Below are 20,182 nucleotides of genomic sequence, written 5' to 3'. Positions count from 1 at the left end.
TAAGCCAAGGATCATATTTCCTATTAGTGATGCAATGTTTTCATGGAACTAATTTTTAGGCAACCATTTAGCATTACATCTCTACACAAAGCATTCTGTCAAATATGATTAGTCACAGCGGCCAGCAGTTTCCACGCAGGCACCAGGAGGAGAGCCGGCACTTGTGAGAGGCTAACTGGATCCATTGATCAAACAAAAGACACCGTGGAGGGCCTGTTTCATAATTTTACTAAAGCAGAATTTAGGTTCAACTGGAGATTTCATTCCATCATTCCACCCGAGGGTTCACAATGCTCCTTCTGTGCCCAGCACAGAAACTGGTCCTAGGGACACAACCAGAGGCTCCCGTCATGGAGCGGATACAGATGACAAGCAAGCACACAGCGCGGATGGCAGGGACTGCCGGCAGGGACGCGGAGCCGGGGAGCCAGGTGGAGGGGGCACTCCATAAGCACGGCAGTGTGGACACAACAGCGCCAGACTTGCACTGTGAAAGGTTCACTTTCGCAGCAACCTAGAGAACAGACACAGGGCAAGTCAACTCAGTTCATCTAGCAAAGATTCCTATCACGTCCCAGAAGCACAGTGCCCTGCTGACAGAGTGGGCCTCAGGCCACCATCATAAAGGTTACTGTTCCCTGGGGTCGAGTGGAGCTGAGTGCTTCTCTGATGGCCCAGTGGCTGGGGGTCCACCCTGCAATGCAGGGGATATGGATTGAATCTCAGGTCCCAGAAGATCCCACATACCAAACACTGAGCCCGTGTGCCACGATTATTGAGCTTGCACCCTGAAACTACTGAAGTCCACATGCCCTAGAGCCCGTGCTCTGCAACAAGAGAACCCACTGCAACGAGGAGCCCACACACTGTGACTTGAGAATAGGTCCTATTCTCCACAAGAAAAGAAAAGCCTGCATAGCAAGTGAAAAGACACAGTGAAGTCAAAAATAAATAAATAGTTTTTTTACAAAAAGAAGAAAAAAATGCAACTATCAAAAAAAAAAAAAGAATAGAGCTGAACTAAATACCAGTGATTATGAGACCACAAGTAAAACACACCCACACACATGTTAAGTATTGTTTCCTGAGTGTGTTAAATACGCAGAAAAGGGTAATCTAAACAGCTATTAACTCTGGTTATCTCAAGGGGTTAAAAGTACTCAGAGGACTATAACTTCTTTTATATCTGTGTGAGGTACATTTGCTACAATAAATACATATTTAAAATATTCAATGAAAGAAATTATAAAAGCAGACGAGATCAAGTGGTTCAAAAATGAGATCACCTCTAGGAGACAAGAAACAAGAGAGCAGAGGGGAGGGGAGGGGAGGGGAGGGGAGGGGAGAAAGCCAGAAACCTCACAACACACTGCTGTTGTTCAGGCGCTCGGTCGGGTCCAGCTCTTTGCGACCCCGTGATTGCAGCAGGCCAGGCTTCGCTGTCCATCACCAACCCTCAGAGCTTGCTGAAACACATGTCCATTGAGTCAGTGATGCCATCCAACCATCTCATCCTCTGTCATCCCCTCTCCCTCTGGCCTTCTATCTTTCCCAGCATTATGGTCTTTTCCAATGAGTCAGGTCTTCGCATCAGGTGGCCAAAATATCAGAGCTTCAGCTTCAGCTGAATATTCCAATGAATATTCAGGACTGATTTCCTTTAGGATGGGCTGGTTGGATCTCCCTGCAGACCAAGGGACTCTCAAGAGTCTTCTCCAACACCACAGTTCAAAAGCATCAATTCTTCAGCGCTCAGCTTTCTTTATGGTCCAACCCTCACATCCATACATGACTACTGGAAAAACCATAGCTTTGACCATACGGGCCTTTGTCGGCAAAGTAATGTCTCTGCTTTTTAATGTGCTGTCTAGATTTATCATAGCTTTTTTTCCAAGGAGCAAGTGTCTTTTAATTTCATGGATGCAGTCCCCATGTGCAGTGATTTTGAACCACAAGAAAATAAACTCTTTCACTGTTTCCCCATCTATATGCCATAAAGTGGTGGGACTGGATGCCATGATCTTAGTTTTTTGAATGTTGAGTTTTAAGCCAGCTTTTTCACTCTCCTCTTTCATAATGCATTAGGAATCTAAAAAAGTAGGAAGTGATGGAATGCCAAGCCAGGAAACAAAGTCTGACCTGCAGGTAGGAGTCAGGACACTGCAACATGTGGTCAGGAATATAAAATGGGCACAAACATCAGGAAAGAGGTGCCATTTTCCTGGCAACACAACACGGTCATCTGTGGGGAGGAGGGGCTGGGAGAGCTGCACACAGGAGAAGACGCTGGAGAGACCTGAGTGAGCCAGAAGAGAAGCGCCCAACCGCTGTCAGACAGCAGTGCGGGTCCACTTGAGCCTGAGGCTGTCAATCTATGGAGAAAGCCAGCAGGCTCTCAGCTTCTCAGGTACAGGGAGGAATAATACAGTGCTGACAGAGAGTATCACTGAGATGATGGACCCTTAAAGTCAGGCTGGACATGACGGAGAGAACATGACTGACAGGCCAAAATACAGAAGGAAAACCCCAGAAAGGCAGGACTTGTCTCTTTTACTGATACAACCCGAGTCAGAATCATGGCCAGTACAGAGCAATAAATAGTTACAGCAGATGCCCAGTAAAAACTCATTGCAAGAATGAACTAAAGAAAATAAGAGGTCCTAACAATGTTGATAAATGGCTAACTGGAATAACTGAAGAATTAAGTATGAAAAACAGAAAGCTTTGGTAAAAGTAGGAAAGAAAATATCTTCATTCTTGGCATTTTAGCGACAAGAAGACTTTCTGTTGTTGCCGTTCAGTCACCAAGTTGTGTCCGACTCTGCAACCCCATGGACTGCAGCATGCCAGGCTTTCCTGTCTTTCACTATCTCCTAGAGTTTGCTCAAACTCATGTCTGTTGAGCTGGTGATGCCATCCAACCATCTCATCCTCTTCTGCCCTCTTGTCCTCCCGCCTTGCATCTTTCCCAGCATCAAGGTCTTTTCCAATGAGTTGGCTCTTCCCATCAGGTGATGGAAGTGTCAGAGCTTTAGTTTCAGCCATCAGTCCTTTCAGTGAGTATTCAAGGTTGATCTCCTTTAGGATTGACTGGTGTGAGCACCTTGCTATCCAAGGTACTCTCAAGAGTCTTCTCCAGCAGCACAACTCAAAAGCATCAATTCTTCAGCATTCAGCCTTCTTTACAGTACAACTTTAAAGAGAACTTTAGGAACTGCCTATAATTTGGTTAACACTCATTTATTAGGTTATCATCAAGAAAGAGTTTTAAAGAACTACTGTCCTCGTAACTTAATTCAAACTGGCTAAATCTCTGATTATTATATGGTGCAGTCAGGTATCAGAAGGAAGGTATCCCAAGACTTACTTTGGCTTAGCCAGATTCCCTCTTCCTTTTAATAAAAAGTGGTGGTGCTAGATACATAATATTCCACTTTTTGTTCAGTTATGACCCCATTCAATACTCACTGTGATATGATTGTAGATAAGCTGAGACCATCCAAAGAGATCCGCTAGTCTATAAAACGCTGCCAGTTTACACCGCAGTAACTTCTCCCCTTTGTCATAGGCAATAGAATCAGACCCTCTCAGGTCATTCACAGGAGTCACCATACCAAGACCTGAAATATAAAAGGAAAAAAAAAAGATTCAAAGACTTAATGTTTCTTGTCAAATGTAACTCAAACAACAACAGTAGAGATACTAATCCTCCCACAATGGGTCTTGAGGTAAGTCTTGAAAATGTCCAAGGCTATTTTATAAAGGCTATGTTCCCCAAAATTAATACAAAAATTAGGGTAGAAATCAATTTAAAAAAAAGTAGCAAATTTGTGGGATGCTGTAAAGCAATACTTAGGAGGAAATTTACACTATTAAATATATAGATTAGAAGGGTTTTTTTTTTTAATGATCTAGGTTTCTACCTTATAAAACTGCAAATTAAGCTCAAAAAGAAAAAAAGAATAAAGATCAAGCAGATAGGAATCAAACAAAAACAGAGAAAAGCTGATTTAATCCTGAGAAGGTTAAAAAAATAACAAAATGAAAAACAAAAGGAAATAAAACACATTTCCAGCCCAGACTCATCAACAAAATACAGCAAAGACAGAAATTACCAATATGAACAAGCAAGAGGGAATATCACTACATATGCTATTGACATTAAAGGGGTAATATGAACATCTATGACAGCAAATTTTTAAACTTAGATGAAACAGACAAATTCCTTGAAAGACAAAAATTTTTAAAGTTCACTCTGGAACAAATAGACGCACTGAACAGCCGTATTCATTAAGCTGAATTTGCAGAAAAAAACATTCCCCTAGGGAAAACTCTGGGCCTAGATGCCTGTGGTGTCAATTCTGTTGCTCATTTAAGGAAGAAACAGTATCAATTCTGTACAAGTTCTTCCAGAACACTCCCCAACTCATTCTCTGACCCAACATTACCTTGGTATCAAAACCACACACAGACATTACAGTACATGATATTACAAGAAGAAACAACCAATACCCCTCATGAACACAGACCAAATATACTCAACAAAATTTCAGCAAATAATCCAGCAACATATAAAAAGGATGTGACTTCTCAGAGTGGTGCAGTAGTAAAGAATCCACTGGACAATGCAGGAAGCACAAGAGACATGGGTTCAATCCCTGGGCTGGGAAGAGTCCCCTGGAGTAGGAAATGGCAACCCACTCCAGTATTCTTGCCTGCTAAGTCCCATGAACAAAGGAGTCTATTGAGCTACAGTCCAAGGGGCCACAAAGAGCCAGACACAACTGAGCACAAACACACACACACACACATAAAAAGAGTAACACCTCATAACTTAGGGAGTTTATCCCAGGAAAGAAAGATTGGCTCAATATTCATAAACCAATCAATATAATCGCCATGTTCAACTAAAAGAGAAAAATCATGGAATCACTTTAACAGATGCAGAAAAAGCATTTTGCAAAATTCAACATTCATTCAGTATAAAATCTCTCAACAATTTAGGCATAGAAGGGAATAACCTTAATTTGATAAGGGACATATACAAAAAAACTACTAATAATATCAAACAAAATGATGACAATGTTCACTCCTAAGATTAGGACAATGCAAGGATGTATGAATACTCTTGCACTCTTAATAAATACCATACTAGGGATTCTAACCAGTGCAATAAGGTAAGAATGAAGAAAAAAAAGAAAAACACACACTGGAAAAGAAGAAAAAGAAAGTATTTGACTGCATGATCATTCTTGGTCATGACATAATTATCCTTGTTATATACTGTCTGCTAAGTCAATTTAGTCATGTCCAACTCTTTGCAACCCTACAAACTGTAGCCTGCCAGGCTCCTCTGTCCATGGGATTCTCCAGGCAAGAATACTGGAATAGGTCGCCATGCCCTCCTCCAGGGGATCTTCCCTGTTATAGACTGCTGATTTGATTTTAACTATGAACTGTCTCAAGCATACAGAAAAGTACAGAGAAAATAATCTGTGGAATCTGAAACGCAAAGTGAATAGCATAGGACTCTCAAAAGGGGAGGGGAGCGTGGGAGTGAGAAGAGGAGAAAACAGAAGAAAAAACTCAGATAAAAACAAGAATTAAATAAACTGCCGTATTTTAGCACTTCACAAAAATAACAGAAGAGGGAGCCCTAGAGTCAGGATTCCTAAACCAGAGTCCTCCAGGAAAATTAATTCATGTAAAAATAAACAGAAAAATATGATCAAATACAACACAAAAATTATTAAAATAAAAAGGAAGAAAATCACATTCCTACACATAATGAAAGCACACAAGAAAGAAATGTCCACAAAACAAATGAAAACTATAACCTATTATTTCATAAAAAATAAAAGCATTAAAAATGAAAGTGAAAGTGTCAGTTGCTCAGTCGTGCCTCACTGGTTGCAACCCTTCAACTATAGCCCACCAGACTCCTCTGTCAATGGGATTTCCCAGGCAAGAACACTGGAGTTGGGTTGTCATCCCTTTCTCCTAGGGACCTTTCCAACCCAGGTATCAAATCCAGGTCTCCTGCATTGCAAGCAGATTCTTTACCATCTGAGCCACTAGGGAAGGTATGAAAAAATTTTAATATAATTAGAAAAATTCAGAAATGAGGGATGGAATGTAAATGCAATTACATATAAATGAAAAACACTTTTAAAAATAAATACTAAAAAGAAGCATAAAGGTGAGAAAGAAGAAAAACTTTTTAAATTATAAAGAAATGAAGAAAGTGATTAAAAAAAAAAAGGACTTTATAAAAAATGACAGTTAAAGAAGACAAAGAAAATTTAGCATGGGTATACCAGGAAAGAAAAGCGAACGGAACAAATACTAAAAACTAACTCAAGAAGACACTCTGAAAATAACAAAGACTTGGAAGGGAAAGGCACATTATCTGAGAAAACTCATCTAGAAGAATCAACACGAAGACACATTCTGGCAAAATTTCTGGACTCCAAATAAAGAAAAAAATATATATATAGTCAACCATCAAGGAAAGAAACCAAGCAACTTATATGGAAATACTGTCTTCAAATTCCAAGAAAATGAATTATGTATTTAAGATACATACAAAATACATACAAAATAGGAAATGTGAGCCAATGATTTTATACCAAACTAATAAACAAAATTAACACTGACACATAAAGGCCACAATGCAAGAACTCAGAAGTCCTTTCCACAAGTGTTTTCTGAGAAATTTACTCAGAAATAAAAGGAACTTCAGACAACCACACTGTCTCAGGGAACACTGATACAAGGACTGGTGGTGAGCATTATTTATATATATATATATATAAAATAGGATTAAATTTCCGAGGTGGCATGAGTGGCCAAGAATCCGCCTGCCAACTCAGGAGACGTGGATTCAATTCCTGAATCGGGAAGATCCCCTGGAGCAAGAAATGGCAACCCACTCCAGTACTCCTGCCAGGAAAATCCCATGGGCAGAAGAGCCTGGTGGGCTACAGTCCACTGGGTCGCAGAGAGTTGGACGTGACTGATCACACAGACTGATTCACAGGATTAAGGTGTCAACTGTTGACACTGAATGAATCGCAATAAGGGAAGACCATTACATGTAATGGTTACAAGCTCTGACAACAGAGAATATAACTATTTTAAAACATGAAGAGAGAACATACTGGTATAGGACTGATACTGTATGTGGTATGTGGGAAAAACCAAATGAGTTATCATGGAGAACCAGAATTCTTGAAAAAGAAAGGAAAACAAATGTCAGATAGAAAAGGTTAGATAAAAAACCCTTAGACCTGAATTTGAACTGAAATTATGATTTCTATATCAGTTCAGTTCAGTTGCTCAGTGTCCGACCCTTTGAGAACCCATGAACCGCAGCATGCCAGGCCTCCCTGTCCATCACCAACTCCTGAAGTCCACCCAAACCTATGTCCACTGAGTCGGTGATGCCATCCAACCATCTCATCCTCTGTCGTCCCCTTCTCCTCCTGCCCTCAATCTTTCCCAGCATCAGGGTCTTATCCGATGAGTCAGCTCTTCACATCAGGTGGCCAAAGTATTGGAGTTTCAGCTTCAACATCAGTCTATCCAATGAACACCAAGGACTGATCTCCTTTAGGATGGACTGGTTGGATCTCCTCGTAGTCCAAGGGACTCTCAAGAGCCTTCTCCAACACCACAGTTCAAAAGCATCATATTCTTCGGCGCTCAGCTCTCTTTATAGTCCAACTCTCACATCCATACATGACCACTGGAAAAATCACAGCCTTGACTAGACAGACCTTTGTTGGCAAAGTAATGTCTCCTTTTTAATGTGCTGTCTAGGTTGGTCATAACTTTCCTTCTAAGGAGTAAGCATCTTCTAATTTCAGTTCTGCAGTCACCATCTGCAGTGATTTTGGAGCCCAGAAAAATAAAGTCTGACACTGTTTCCCCATCTATTTGCCATGAAGTGATGGGACCAGATGCCATGATCTTAGTTTTCTGAATGCTGAGTTTTAAGCCAACTTTTTCACTCTCCTCTTTCACTTTCATCAAGAGGCTCTTTAGTTCTTCTTCACTTTCTGCCATAAGGGTGGTGTCATCTGCATATCTGAGGTTATTGATATTTCTCCTGGCAATCTTGATTCTAGCTTGTGCTTCTTCCAGCCCAGCATTTCTCATGATGTACTCTGCATATAAGTTAAACAAGCAGGGTGACAATATACAGCCTTGACGTACTCCTTTTCCTATTTGCAACCAGTTTGTTCCATGTCCAGTTCTAACTGTTGCTTCCTGACCTGCATACAGATTTCTCAAGAGGCAGGTCAGATGGTCTGGTATTCCCATCTTTCAGAATTTTCCACAGTTTATTGTGATCCACACAGGCAAAGGCTTTGGCATAGTTAATAAAGCAGAAATAGATGTTTTTCTGAAAATCTCTTGCTTTTTTGATGATCCAGCAGATGTTGGCAATTTGATCTCTGGTTCCTCTGCCTTTTCTAAAACCAGCTTGAACATCTGGAAGTTCATGGTTCACGTATTGCTGAAGCCTGGCTTGGAAAATTTTAAGCATTACTTTGCTAGCGTGTGAAATGAGTGCAATTGTGTGGTAGTTTGAGCATTCTTTGGCATTGCCTTTCTTTGCGATTGGAATGAAAACTGACCTTTTCCAGTCCTGTGGCCACTGCTGAGTTTTCCAAATTTGCTGGCATACTGACTGTGGCACTTTCACGTCATCATCTTTCAGGATTTCTATATATTTATGATTATACTTACAATTCCAGTATATCAACATAGTATATAAATCACCAGGTGATCTATATTTCCTATCTTTGTGCACTAAAAAGGACTAGAAAGAATGACTAACCAGTCAGTAGCAAAAAGCATTCCTAGCACCGCAACTAAAATTTCATTTTTCACAAAAAGAAATCAAGGTTTCTTAGAGAAATGGCTGACTCCAGATGTGGGGCAGGAAATGTACACAATGAGCCTAGAACATCTCCCACAGGGGTCGGGTGGACGCTGTCAGAGATAACCGGCTCAGAATCTCTCCAGTCAAAGGCTGTTGTATCAGAAAAGAGAACTGCAATGTTTTGAAACACACTGAATATATTTAAATCCACTTATCCAAAATACTACTAAAGAGACAATAATTGGTTGCTTTAGAAGTATGACAGGAAACCAACCTCTCATTCTGAAAAGGGTTTTCCCAGCAGTCACGTACGGATGAGAGAGCTGGACCATAAAGAAGGTTGAGCACCAAAGAATAGATGCTCCAACTGTGGTTGGAGAAGACTCTTGAGAGTCCCTTGGACTGCGAGGAGATTCAACCAGTCCACTCTAAAGGATATCAGTCCTGAATTTTCACTGGAAGGACTGATGCTGAAGCTGAAACTCCAATACTTTTTTGGTCACCTGATGTAAAGAATGGACTCATTGGAAAAGACCCTGATTCTGGGAAAGATTGAAGGCAGGAGGAGAAGGGGAAGACACAGGAAGAGATGGTTGGATGGCATCACCAACTCGATGGACATGAGTTTGAACAAGCTCCAGGAGATGGTGATGGACAGGGAAGCCTGGCGTGTTGCAGTCCATGGGGTCGCAAAGATTTGGACACGACTGAGCGACTGAGCTGAACTCTTCCTATGTGAACTGTATCATGGGGTAAGCAAAAGAGCTGAGCTGAAAGGAAGCTCCACTCTATGTGCAGACTGAGCACTGATTTCCAACAGACTGCAGCAAGGAAGCTGCTCTGCTTTGTAGGAAACCCCGACCAAGAAGCAGGTCGCCTGTGAGCGGCTCAGCACCCAGCCCCCGCGATCACGTGCTGAAGGACAGGATGAGGCAGCGCCCTTTCTGGTTGCTTACCATTTCCCAGGCAAGTTTCTCTTTACAGAAGTATTCTAACTAGTAAATACAGAAGAAGGAATGACAGAGTTAAAATATCACCATCTTGGAACTTTTGTTAAATTAACGGATCCAGGCACTGAGCATGCATGGCTGCTCCAACACAAATGGCAACAAGCAGACACATGCACCTGCTGACAGAACTCAGTGACGTCTATCTGGTGGGCTCACCAAAGAACAGAATCCAAATATACCCAGGCTTCCAGACCAGCTACCAATTTACCATAAATACAGCAGACAAAAAGGACATGTTAACACCATGGAGATGGAGTCAGCAGAATCCAAGACTGCAGTGAACTCTACAGGTCAATGAATCCCATTTTCTTTAAAGGTGTCAGGAGAAAAAGAGAGATAGAGAGGCCATTTGTAGCTTTAAAAATGCTTACAAGATATCAAGTAAAAAAAAAAAAAAAAGTAAAAAAAAAAAAAAAAAGATATTAAGTAAAAAAGACAAACACTAAAGCATCGAGCGTAAGGCTGGCCATTTGGGTGATGAAACTATAAAGAGAGCAAGGCAGCGACACCATGCAACTCAAGATGGCAATTCCTTCTAAGAGGGCCAACAGGGGCAGGGGAAGCCTCTGATAAAATTTTAATTCTTAACCAAGGTATTGGTTATAAAGGAGTTCACCTTAAAGCCATTCATAAAGTATATATATTTTTGTCCTACGCCATCTACCTATGCTATATTCCACAACAAAAGTTAACATTTGTATAAAAATTTTTTATTTAAGAGACAAATTATTAGCAACAATTAAAACTAACTAGATTTTTTTCTTCCTTCTTTTTTTGGTGCAGCACTATTAAAATTTCCTTTATCTCTGATTAGAAGACAATATATGCTTTTCTGGTAAGCAGCCTGAGGTAACCTCTATAAATAGTTCCCTATTCATTTGACCCAGAAAACCCCACAAAATCATGCAAATCAGGAGGTTCAAATCTTCATGTACTTTGAACAGTCATGAAACTGCCCCAGCAATTAAGGGCATGCATATCCGAAAAGCCACAGAGTATCTGAAGGATGTCCCTTTAAAGAAGCAGCATGCCATTCCATCATCGTAACAGTGATGGAACTGGTAGGTGTGCACAGGCCAAAGAGAGGGGTTAGATTCGAAAGAGTGCTGAGTTTTTCCTGTACACACTCAAAACCGCAGGGAGTGATGCTGAGCTTAAGGGGCTCGATGCAGACTCTCTGGTCACTGAGCACATCTGGGTGAACAAAGCCCCCAGGACTTACAGAGTTTATGGTCGGATCAAGCCATGCAAGAGTTCTCCCTGCCATACTGACATGATCCTTACTGAAACAAAGAGTACACTGTCCTTAAACTGGAAGAGAAGGCTGCACAAAAGAAAAAGATATCCCAGAAGAACGTGAACAAACAAAAACTTAGGACCTGGGAATAAATGCCACAAAAAACAAATGCAAATAAAACAAAGAAAAAAAAACACAATATGCGAGTAAATATATTAATTGTCCTTTATTATCCAATTCATATAAATATCACTAGACTTTATTAGAAATCCATGGGAAAACATGAAAACCTAATGACTATCATTTGACTTGAGGATGGAAGTATGAGTTAGTAAATTATATGTGATTCTTAACACTCTGTGGCTATCAATGACATTATCACTTGGGTGAAAGTCAATCAACTTCTAAGAACAGAAAACAGACAGGAAAACAGCAAATGCACATGATCTGAGGGAAACCAAAACCTTCAGTCAGTGAGTCAGAGGCTGACTATCCAGCTCGTCAGCCTGATCCAAGCGCAGCGCCCAGCGGCTGCGATGAGCTGACCTGCAAAGTGCCCCAGGCTCCTCCTGGCCAAGTTCATGTGCACAAACTCAACAGCCACAGCAAAGCGCCATCTCTGCACAACGAACCATTCTGTGCTCACATTTACCCACCCAGCATTTCCCTTCTGACTTTCTTCTGGAATTTCTCTGTTTCTCATTCATTTGCAAACAGCAGTGAAGAATGGTAAATAAGACAGGCTGGCTTGGCTGAAATAAGTTCAGGCAAAATCAACATGCTTCTCCCCGAGTATTATTTCTGATTAGTTTTCTTCTCTTTAATTCACAAAGGGTCTGAGAAGCCACATATTAATAAAAAGTCATCTGCCTAAGAAATAACAGTCACTGGCTCATAACAAAAGGAGCCCTCTACAGTCTGGCTGATGGCTCAGTCGGTAAAGACTGCCTGCAGTGCAGGAGACCCAGGTTTGATCCCTGGGTCGGGAAGATCCCTTGGAGAAGGAAATGGCAACCTACTCCAGTGTTCTTGCCTGGAGAATTCCATGGACAGAGAAGTCTGGTGGGCTAAAGACCACGGGGTCGAAAAAGAGTCAGACATGACTGAGCAACTAACACAGAGTCAAGATGTTTTTAGGCCTATCTTTTACTATAGCTAAAGTTCAATTTAAGAAGAAAAACAAAGCTCAGTTCCATGTGTTACACCACGTGTGCTCATCTATTTCCCGTAACAGAGCTAGGAAATCCGACCCGGAAAACGGCAGAGCATGCGTACAGTCAGAGACTACTCACTCATGTTCAAGGCCGCCATTCCCCCCTGCGGAGCTGCCGGGTAGACACTGGGTACGTTTGTGGTCATGAAATCTGCAATCTGCTGCAATGCCAACAGGCCTGTGGGATTCTTCCCCTTCTTGAACTGTTCCTGTATCATTGATTCCAATTCTTCACAGAAAGCCTAATAAAAGGCAAATTAAAACAATAAGACACAAGGCAATGGTAACTATCACACAGACCAACTTTTTTTGTTTGTTTTCATCAACTGCTGCAAAGGCAAATGGATATTCTCATACATCACTACTTGAAACATAAACTAGTGCATTCTTTTTGGAAAGTAATTTAACATGCTAAAAGCTAAACAATCTGAATAAACATTTTATTCCTAGGAATCATTTCTAAAGAACTAATCAGAGATGTGCTCAAAGATTTATTCGTAAGGATGTTCATTCCAGCATTACCAATAAAAGGGAAAAGAGTTAACAGTCTACATTTTAAACAGAAGAGAACTGATTAAATACACTCAGTCACCTTATAATGGAATTCTATGCACACATTCAACATGAAAGGCCAAAAAATTAAATGACACTAGGCACTGAGGACAAACAGATACCAGGAAACACACACACACACACACAACTGCTTTGCCATCAAAGAACTTAAAACTTAGTAAGGGAAATGCAAAAAGTACAAGGGACCAACCCTCTGTCTCAGCAGCATTCCGGATGACCCATGTGTGCAATACGGGGCCGAGCTCAGCAATGACCAGGGAGCCTGGAAACAGCCACCTGAACCCCAGACCCTGCTCCCAGCAAGCAGTCACCAGCAATGACCTTGTCTGCTGGCTCGGTCCTGACTCCAGACGGTTCAGCAGCCACACTCCCACCTCTCAGTCCTCTGATGGCCTCTCCCCAGTGCCCAAGTCATTCAGTTCACTGGGGCCTCCTATTTCCACCCTCACCCAAGCACGTGTTCTCCACACACCCTCTCCCAGCGTCCAGCTCACCCGCCCCTCAACCCCATCGTGGTCCTAAGATCTCATGGCGAGCCGGCATCGTCCCCCTCACTCAGCTGAGGCCTTTGGTTTAACACTCTAAGCACGACCTTGCTTACAGCTCTGCCTCCCTGCCATTTCATCTGGCAAAATCCCAGCCCCAGGTAAGTTCAACTCTCCACCCTTTCTATTCCTGAGCACTGGCCTGAGTGCACCCTTCCGAGTGCATTCCCAGCTTCTCTTACCACCTCCCTCATCTACTCCTCTTGCCTTCTCTACACCACTCCACGTGCCCACTCTGAGCAGATGACTCCCCTGGTTACTCCATGCAGAACAGAGAATCCTGAAGGCAACTTCACAGATTCCCTCTCACAGCTCCCAACTGCTGGCAGCCGCACCCACAGAGAGGGCCTTCCCACCCCTGGCTGCAGCTCGTAACAATCCAAGCTCCTAAACCCCAAACACCAACTCTGGGTACATGCTACCCAGGGACCTCCACACTTACCAGCCTGTTCTCTAGTGTCCTTCTCTTTCCGGATCCCACAGGGCACGTGGGTCAGCGGCATTCTGACACTGACTGTGCTCTCAATATCCCTGGTGCCCGGCACAGTGCCTGGCACACACCTGATGTTGAAAGTTTAGTTTCTTCACTCTCTCCTCAGTGATTTTCACCTAGTTACTTACTGCTTTTACACGGGAAAACTGCTCAAGCCAGGTCTAGATGTTGTCCTGATTCTTTTTTTCCCTCTCTCAGCTCTTCCTCCATGTCCATCAGCAAGTCCTACTTATCCTACCTTCGAAATAAAACACAAAGGAGCCTACCTCTCTCCGCCTCCACCACCACTGCCCTGGCCAGGCCACCAGACCTCCTGTTTGAAGACAGCGTCCTCTCTCGTCCTGTACGATGCTCTCTCTACCAGCCCAGAAGGACTTGGACTGCAGAGTGCCGCGCCCACCGGCAGCCCTCCAGTGACCCCCTGCTGTGCTCTGAAGGCAGACAGACTTGTGAGCTGAGCTTCAGGCCCCCTAGGGCCTGCGCCCGCCTCCCCCCAGCCCCGCCGCCCCGCCCCGCCTCCCGCTTCCTGTGCCCAAACCACACGGGCTGCCCTTCCACTCTCCAAGCTCACTCCTATCCTAGGAATGTCAAGTCTGCTGCTCCCTCAACCTGGAATGCTTCTCCCCATCCCTGCAGGCTGGCTCTTTCCTGTCATTCAGAGTTCCAAGTTCCTTTCTCAGAGAGGCCTGTTCTAACCACAGTCACACACAATCTAATCATCCAACTGTTTCCTGCACTGTGCTACGTTCGTTGTTCCTTAGTTATCTCCTTCAACTAGAATGTCAAGTCTGAGGCTCACTCTGGGTGCTTACACAGGTGTGACACATATGTCACAGTTCACCAAGGTGTGTACTTTATTATAAGCTACATTACTGAGGAATGATATATGAATAAGAACAATAAAACACGTAAGCTTTACATGCCTTGTTTATTGCTAAATGCCCAATTCCTTGCAGAGAGAGATGATCAACATATTAAAAAAAACTCAGTGAGTTATCTGCCAAGTGACACCTCAAATATCAAGGAAATAAAACAATGGATTAAAATGATAAAATGAGTGACACACACACAAACGCAGCATCATCAACATGAGCAAACTATGAAAATGAAACGGAGCAGGACCGTATGGTCCTTGCCCTTCCACCATGTCCTCTGCCTTTGGCCTGTGGAAAACTTTAGCCAAAGAATAAGTTTAATCAGAGAAGTGAGAAATGCTAAAACAAAGGAAAATAGTCAAAGGAGACTAAATAATAACAATATAGTCATTAAGCATAGTCAAGGACCTTTAGTTGTTTCTCAAGGGTTGTAGATAGTATTCTGAGCCATATCCTGTGAGCTGTCTTACAGATACTATAACCCCAGGTGGAGAAGTTAACTACACGATAACCAGGCTGTACCCAGGACATGAGCCGCCACAATTTCAAGAAGTGACCACAAAGAAATGGGAACAAGTGTACCCCAGAACTGAAGATTAATTGTACCTAAAACAACCAAGATGATGCTAGTCAGACCACTGATGACCAACTGGAAGATGACTGTTATAGAGATGACTGTGTTGGTTCTGCATATAACCTCCCCCTCACTCTATAAAAGCTCTCATCCCCTGCTTGTGGGGGGCAGTGCAGGGGTGGGAGGGGGACTCCAAAGGAGGGAGTCAGCCTTTGGACAGATGTCCACCACTCACCCCATCAGTTGCTGGCATCTGATATAAAGCAAACTTTCCTCTCCACCAACCTGGCCTGCTTATTGGCTTTTGAATGGCGAGCAGCCAGGCCCCCCAACGCATATGTTTTGTAATGAAAACAGCACTACTTTACCTGAAGATGCGAATAGGAGACAGTTAGTTGGGCATGACTGTGGCCCACATGCCAACCATAATTAAAGGTAAAACCAATCAACAATCAGATACTGCTAAGGCCTATTAAATGCCTAGCACGGAGCTAGGTGTTTTGGAGGAAAGAGTAATTTTTAAATGGTCCCAATATATATACAGACTTCCTGGAAAAGCAGAGGGAGTATAAAAAGGAGAAATAAACATCTCCTATCTTTTATGATATTGAAGCTTTTTCATTTGCTTTGTCTGATGACTTGAACTAAACTTAACTCTTCAACAGTCATACACATACATACACAAGACACTCATTCCTGTGCTAAGATAAAGAGACTGTAAAAACACAACAGAGCAGACAAGCTGAAGAAGCGGAAGCAGACAGAGGACCCAGGATCAAAGAAAAAGCTTCTCTTACGGGACTTTGCAGAATCATGGACACCCTCTTTTTTTGCTCCATCATGTTGAAGTCCTGGCGAAGGTCTGGTGCCATGTTCCTCTCTCGCAAGTATTCTGGATTGTTCTCATCCACTCTGTCGAAATACCTCTCTTTGTGAGGGGCTGTGGTCGGGGGTGGTGAGGTCACCACTGCAGCCCGAGTGTCACCATTCATCGCACAATCCTTCTAGGTTCCTACAGAATCAAAGCAAAAGAAAGTACTGTTTTTGTATACATGCCCAGCAGCGTTTCATGATGCCATCAGCACATCAGTCTGATACACACAGTCTCCAGCACGAGGACGCCCTAATCGATCCACCAGGCACAGCCACGACGGGCAGTACTTCCTCATGGCTTCTCAGGCACGTGGCTGGCCACCAACTGCCACCCTTCCACCAACCAAGGGCAGTTTTGTCCTTACCACTGTTCTTCAGCAGACAACAGAACAACCTAACAAAGCTACTATATCCTCTGACAAGCTCTTTAGATATTAAAATTTTGACCCCAAGATAAAAGTCACCACATTGTCCCAGACAGACAAGATCTTCTAATAGTAGCACAGTCCATTTCCAGAGACATTTGATTCCTGACATTTTCCCCAAAAAGTACTGGTGGCGACTCTGCAAAGGATTTTCCACACAGGTCAGGGAAGCTGCTTATACATCTGTATTCACAGAAATGGGAAATGCTCACCAACACCACCTTCTCAATTCAAAGAACAGTAACGTCAGGCTCTGAAAATGTCAATATGCCCTTGAATTGGTGAGTAACCTGAAAAGATGCCCAAATAGCTCATTTAACAGTTTGTTAATATAGCTACTTACTATATTTATAAATATTACCATATATACAGCTACTTACTACTTACACTCTTTTTATCCCAATCTTTTATTTGAAATGCTGTTTGAATGCATAATTTAATATTCATCTTTTAACTACTAAGCCTCTAAACAGCACCTTTACTAATCATACAAACAGTTCAATTTCTATTCTGCTTCTATAACCCACTGGCTCAGCGGTACAGAATCTCCCTGCCAATGCAGGAGATATGGTTCAATCCCTGTTCCAGGAAGATCCCACATGCCGTGGAACAACTAAGCCCGTGCTCCACCACTACTGAGCCAGGGGTCTGGAGCTTGAAAAGTGCAACTACTGAATCCCATACGCCCTAGAGCCCACACTCCCCAACAAGAGAGTAGCACCCGCAAGCCACAACTAGAGAAAGTCCGTGCAGTAATGAAGACCTAGCCCAGTCAAAAATTAAAAAAATTACAACTAAAAAAGGAGAGGCAGCAGAACCAGCATCCAGTTTTCAGCATATAGCAGGTATGTAAATTAAAATTTCTGTATAAATTAAAAAGGAAATAATCTCAGAACCCACAGGCAGAGTTTTAATGGAGAGTGAGCGAGCAACAGTTCCTCAAGCCACAGAGGCTAAGCAAAGTGGGGATTTAAAAATGTGATTAAATCAGCAACTAAAAAAGTGAGCAGTGCCCCTTTCTTACACTATATAGAAAAATTCATTCCAAATGGAACACAGATCTAAATGTAACAGCAAAAACTATAGAATTCTTACAAGAAAGTGACTAAATCTTTGAGACCCTGGGTTAGGCAGTCTTATATGACACCTAAACGAGAGCAACAAAAGAAAGAAAAAAAACATAAACTGGCCTTCCTAAAAATTAAAACTATTTGTGCTTCAAAGGATGCATAAAGTGAAAAGACAACCCATAAAATGGGGGAAAATTTACAAATCATACATCTGAGAAAATATTTACATCTAGAATATACAACTTACTTACTTCAAAAACTTGAAAGTCACCAAGCAACCTCAATAGATGCCACAATGAACAGAACTACCAGTTGAGCCTCAATTCCTGACCCACAAGATCATGAAATATGAATAATAAAGCAGTGATTTTAAGTTGCAAAGTCCTGGAACAGTTTGTTATGATGCAACAGATATCTAAAATAATGTTCGTGATAAGGGGAAGGAGAATGAAAGCAGCCAGAACTACAAGTGAGACACTGTTCTTTAATTGTATTTGACCCTCATGTCTCCCCTGTCTGTTAATATACTACTGTCCTCACTTTACAGGTCACTCAGCTGGGAGGCCAGCAGGGCTCAGTTCTGATGCAGGACCCCTGGCTGCAGAGCCCGTGTTTGTAACCTCTAAGGTGTACTGTAATTGATGATGATGACCACAGGGAGGGAAAACAATGTCCCTGAAGGGACGGCAAGGGGTGGATCTGAGGGCACAGATGCCTTGAACAGGAGGACTCAGTCTAGGAAATCTGGGGCTGGCATTGTTAGCTTTTTAATGTGCATGTGAATCGCCTAAGAATCACGTTAGGATACAAAGTCATAGCATGAGACAGAGCCTGAGATCCTGCATGTCCATGAGCTTCCTAGTGACACCAATGCCAATGAACTTGGACCACAATTTGAATGTGTGTGTTAGTCGCTCAGTCATGCCCGACTTAGACCACAATTTGAATAGTAAGTCTTTAAAGAATAACCAGTTGAAGAAAACATCTTTTTTTAAAGAGAAAGGTCAATTTTGATACTGCTTTTCTGAAATCTAAAGATAGGACAGCATACTTAAAGTAACACTATTTTGAGGACTTCAAAGTATAAAAAAACTGACTAAAAGACAATAAACATAATAAGGGAACCAATGGCCTAAAAACCTACCCTTCTCTGAACATATCCTTTAAAATGTTTGTTTCATCTGTTTAACCTAGTTTGTTCTATAAGAAGGACCCAAAAAACAAAATATTATTCATGGTTATCTGGCATTTCTTCATTAGGGGAACATTTTAGTGGCAACTACAGCTGCTTCCTGGTTCCCAGAGCTGACTGAAAGAAAAGAATCTTTGCAAAACCAACATGTTAAAGATAAGGCAGAGATTGCTTTCAATTTATTACAAATTGCTACGTGAATGGGATAAGATAAAAAACTGAAGACCAAATATACATGTGCTCCATTCCTTCAATAAGGAAGTCTATAAACTTAAGTCAAAATATACATATTCTAAGTCCAATAAACAAGAATAAACATAATTCCACTTTTAAACTACAAAACCTGTGTTTGTTTTTTTATCAATTATAGCTTCAAGTTTCATTGATGTAGTTTTTAAGCGTGTGTTAAGACAGCAAATTTTTCTAGGAAAATTTCTATGAAGAAGTCATTACTTAACCCAAATTTTTTAAAAAGAAATGGAAAATATACAGATGAAAAAAACTTCCTGAAACATTAGGATAATTTTTAAATAGTTTAAAAAGATCAGTGTCCAACAATACATCAATGGTTGTAATGTAATCTGTTCAATACAGTACTATGAAACAATGAATATTCTTTAGCATAATGTACCTGAGATTATATAACATGTTTAAGTGAAAAACTATAATTTCCCATTCTACTACATAAAGTTGTCAATATTATCACTGTAGTTACACATAGAAAAGATGATACAATGGCAAATAAGCTGAATAAACTGATTCAAAAGAAGTGGAGATTAATGCTCCTCTAAGGATAATGTTCCCCATCACAATGTTATATATATAAAGTTGCTATAATTTAACCTGTGTAAATATTTTAAGATTTCACCAATCTTAAAATGTTAATACCCCAATCAATGAAATCTGAGAACAATACTTTCAAATAAACAAACATACACACCCAACAGAATCCAAAAGTCTGGATGAACCATGGAGACAAGTGTGGCCTGCCCACAGGACACTTCATATTCATCCACTTCTCCCCATCTCTACCACATCATTCTAACCTAGATAATTAGCACTCACCTCCTGGACACACACTAGCCTCCTCATTAGCTTCCCTACTGCCCGTCTCTTTAACATTGCCCCCACCAACCCATTTTTCATAGTGAGTACAGAGAGTTTCTTTTTTTTTTTTTTCCAGACAGTTTCAAAATGTAAACCAGAGCATGT

At 41.7% G+C, this 20,182-nt stretch overlaps 1 protein-coding gene across 10 annotated transcripts in view; it reads right to left on the bottom strand.

Annotated features, from left to right (window-relative positions):
• Nucleotides 1-20,182, bottom strand: part of ADD1 (adducin 1) — an 88,800-nt gene that overhangs the window by 28,894 nt on the left and 39,724 nt on the right. For all 10 annotated transcript variants that reach the window (XM_065914542.1, XM_065914543.1, XM_065914538.1 and 7 more), the window contains 3 exons: nucleotides 16,208-16,422; nucleotides 12,430-12,592; nucleotides 3,469-3,620 (listed from right to left, as the gene is read on the bottom strand). In XM_065914542.1, the coding sequence (XP_065770614.1) occupies nucleotides 3,469-3,620; nucleotides 12,430-12,592; nucleotides 16,208-16,402 (510 nt within the window). In that variant the 5' untranslated portion in view covers nucleotides 16,403-16,422. The remainder of the gene's footprint in view (nucleotides 1-3,468; nucleotides 3,621-12,429; nucleotides 12,593-16,207; nucleotides 16,423-20,182) is intronic.

Source organism: Muntiacus reevesi, chromosome 22, assembly GCF_963930625.1.
Source record: "Muntiacus reevesi chromosome 22, mMunRee1.1, whole genome shotgun sequence".
Lineage (NCBI taxonomy): Eukaryota > Metazoa > Chordata > Mammalia > Artiodactyla > Cervidae > Muntiacus > Muntiacus reevesi.
This window is presented reverse-complemented; position numbering and strand designations above follow the sequence as displayed.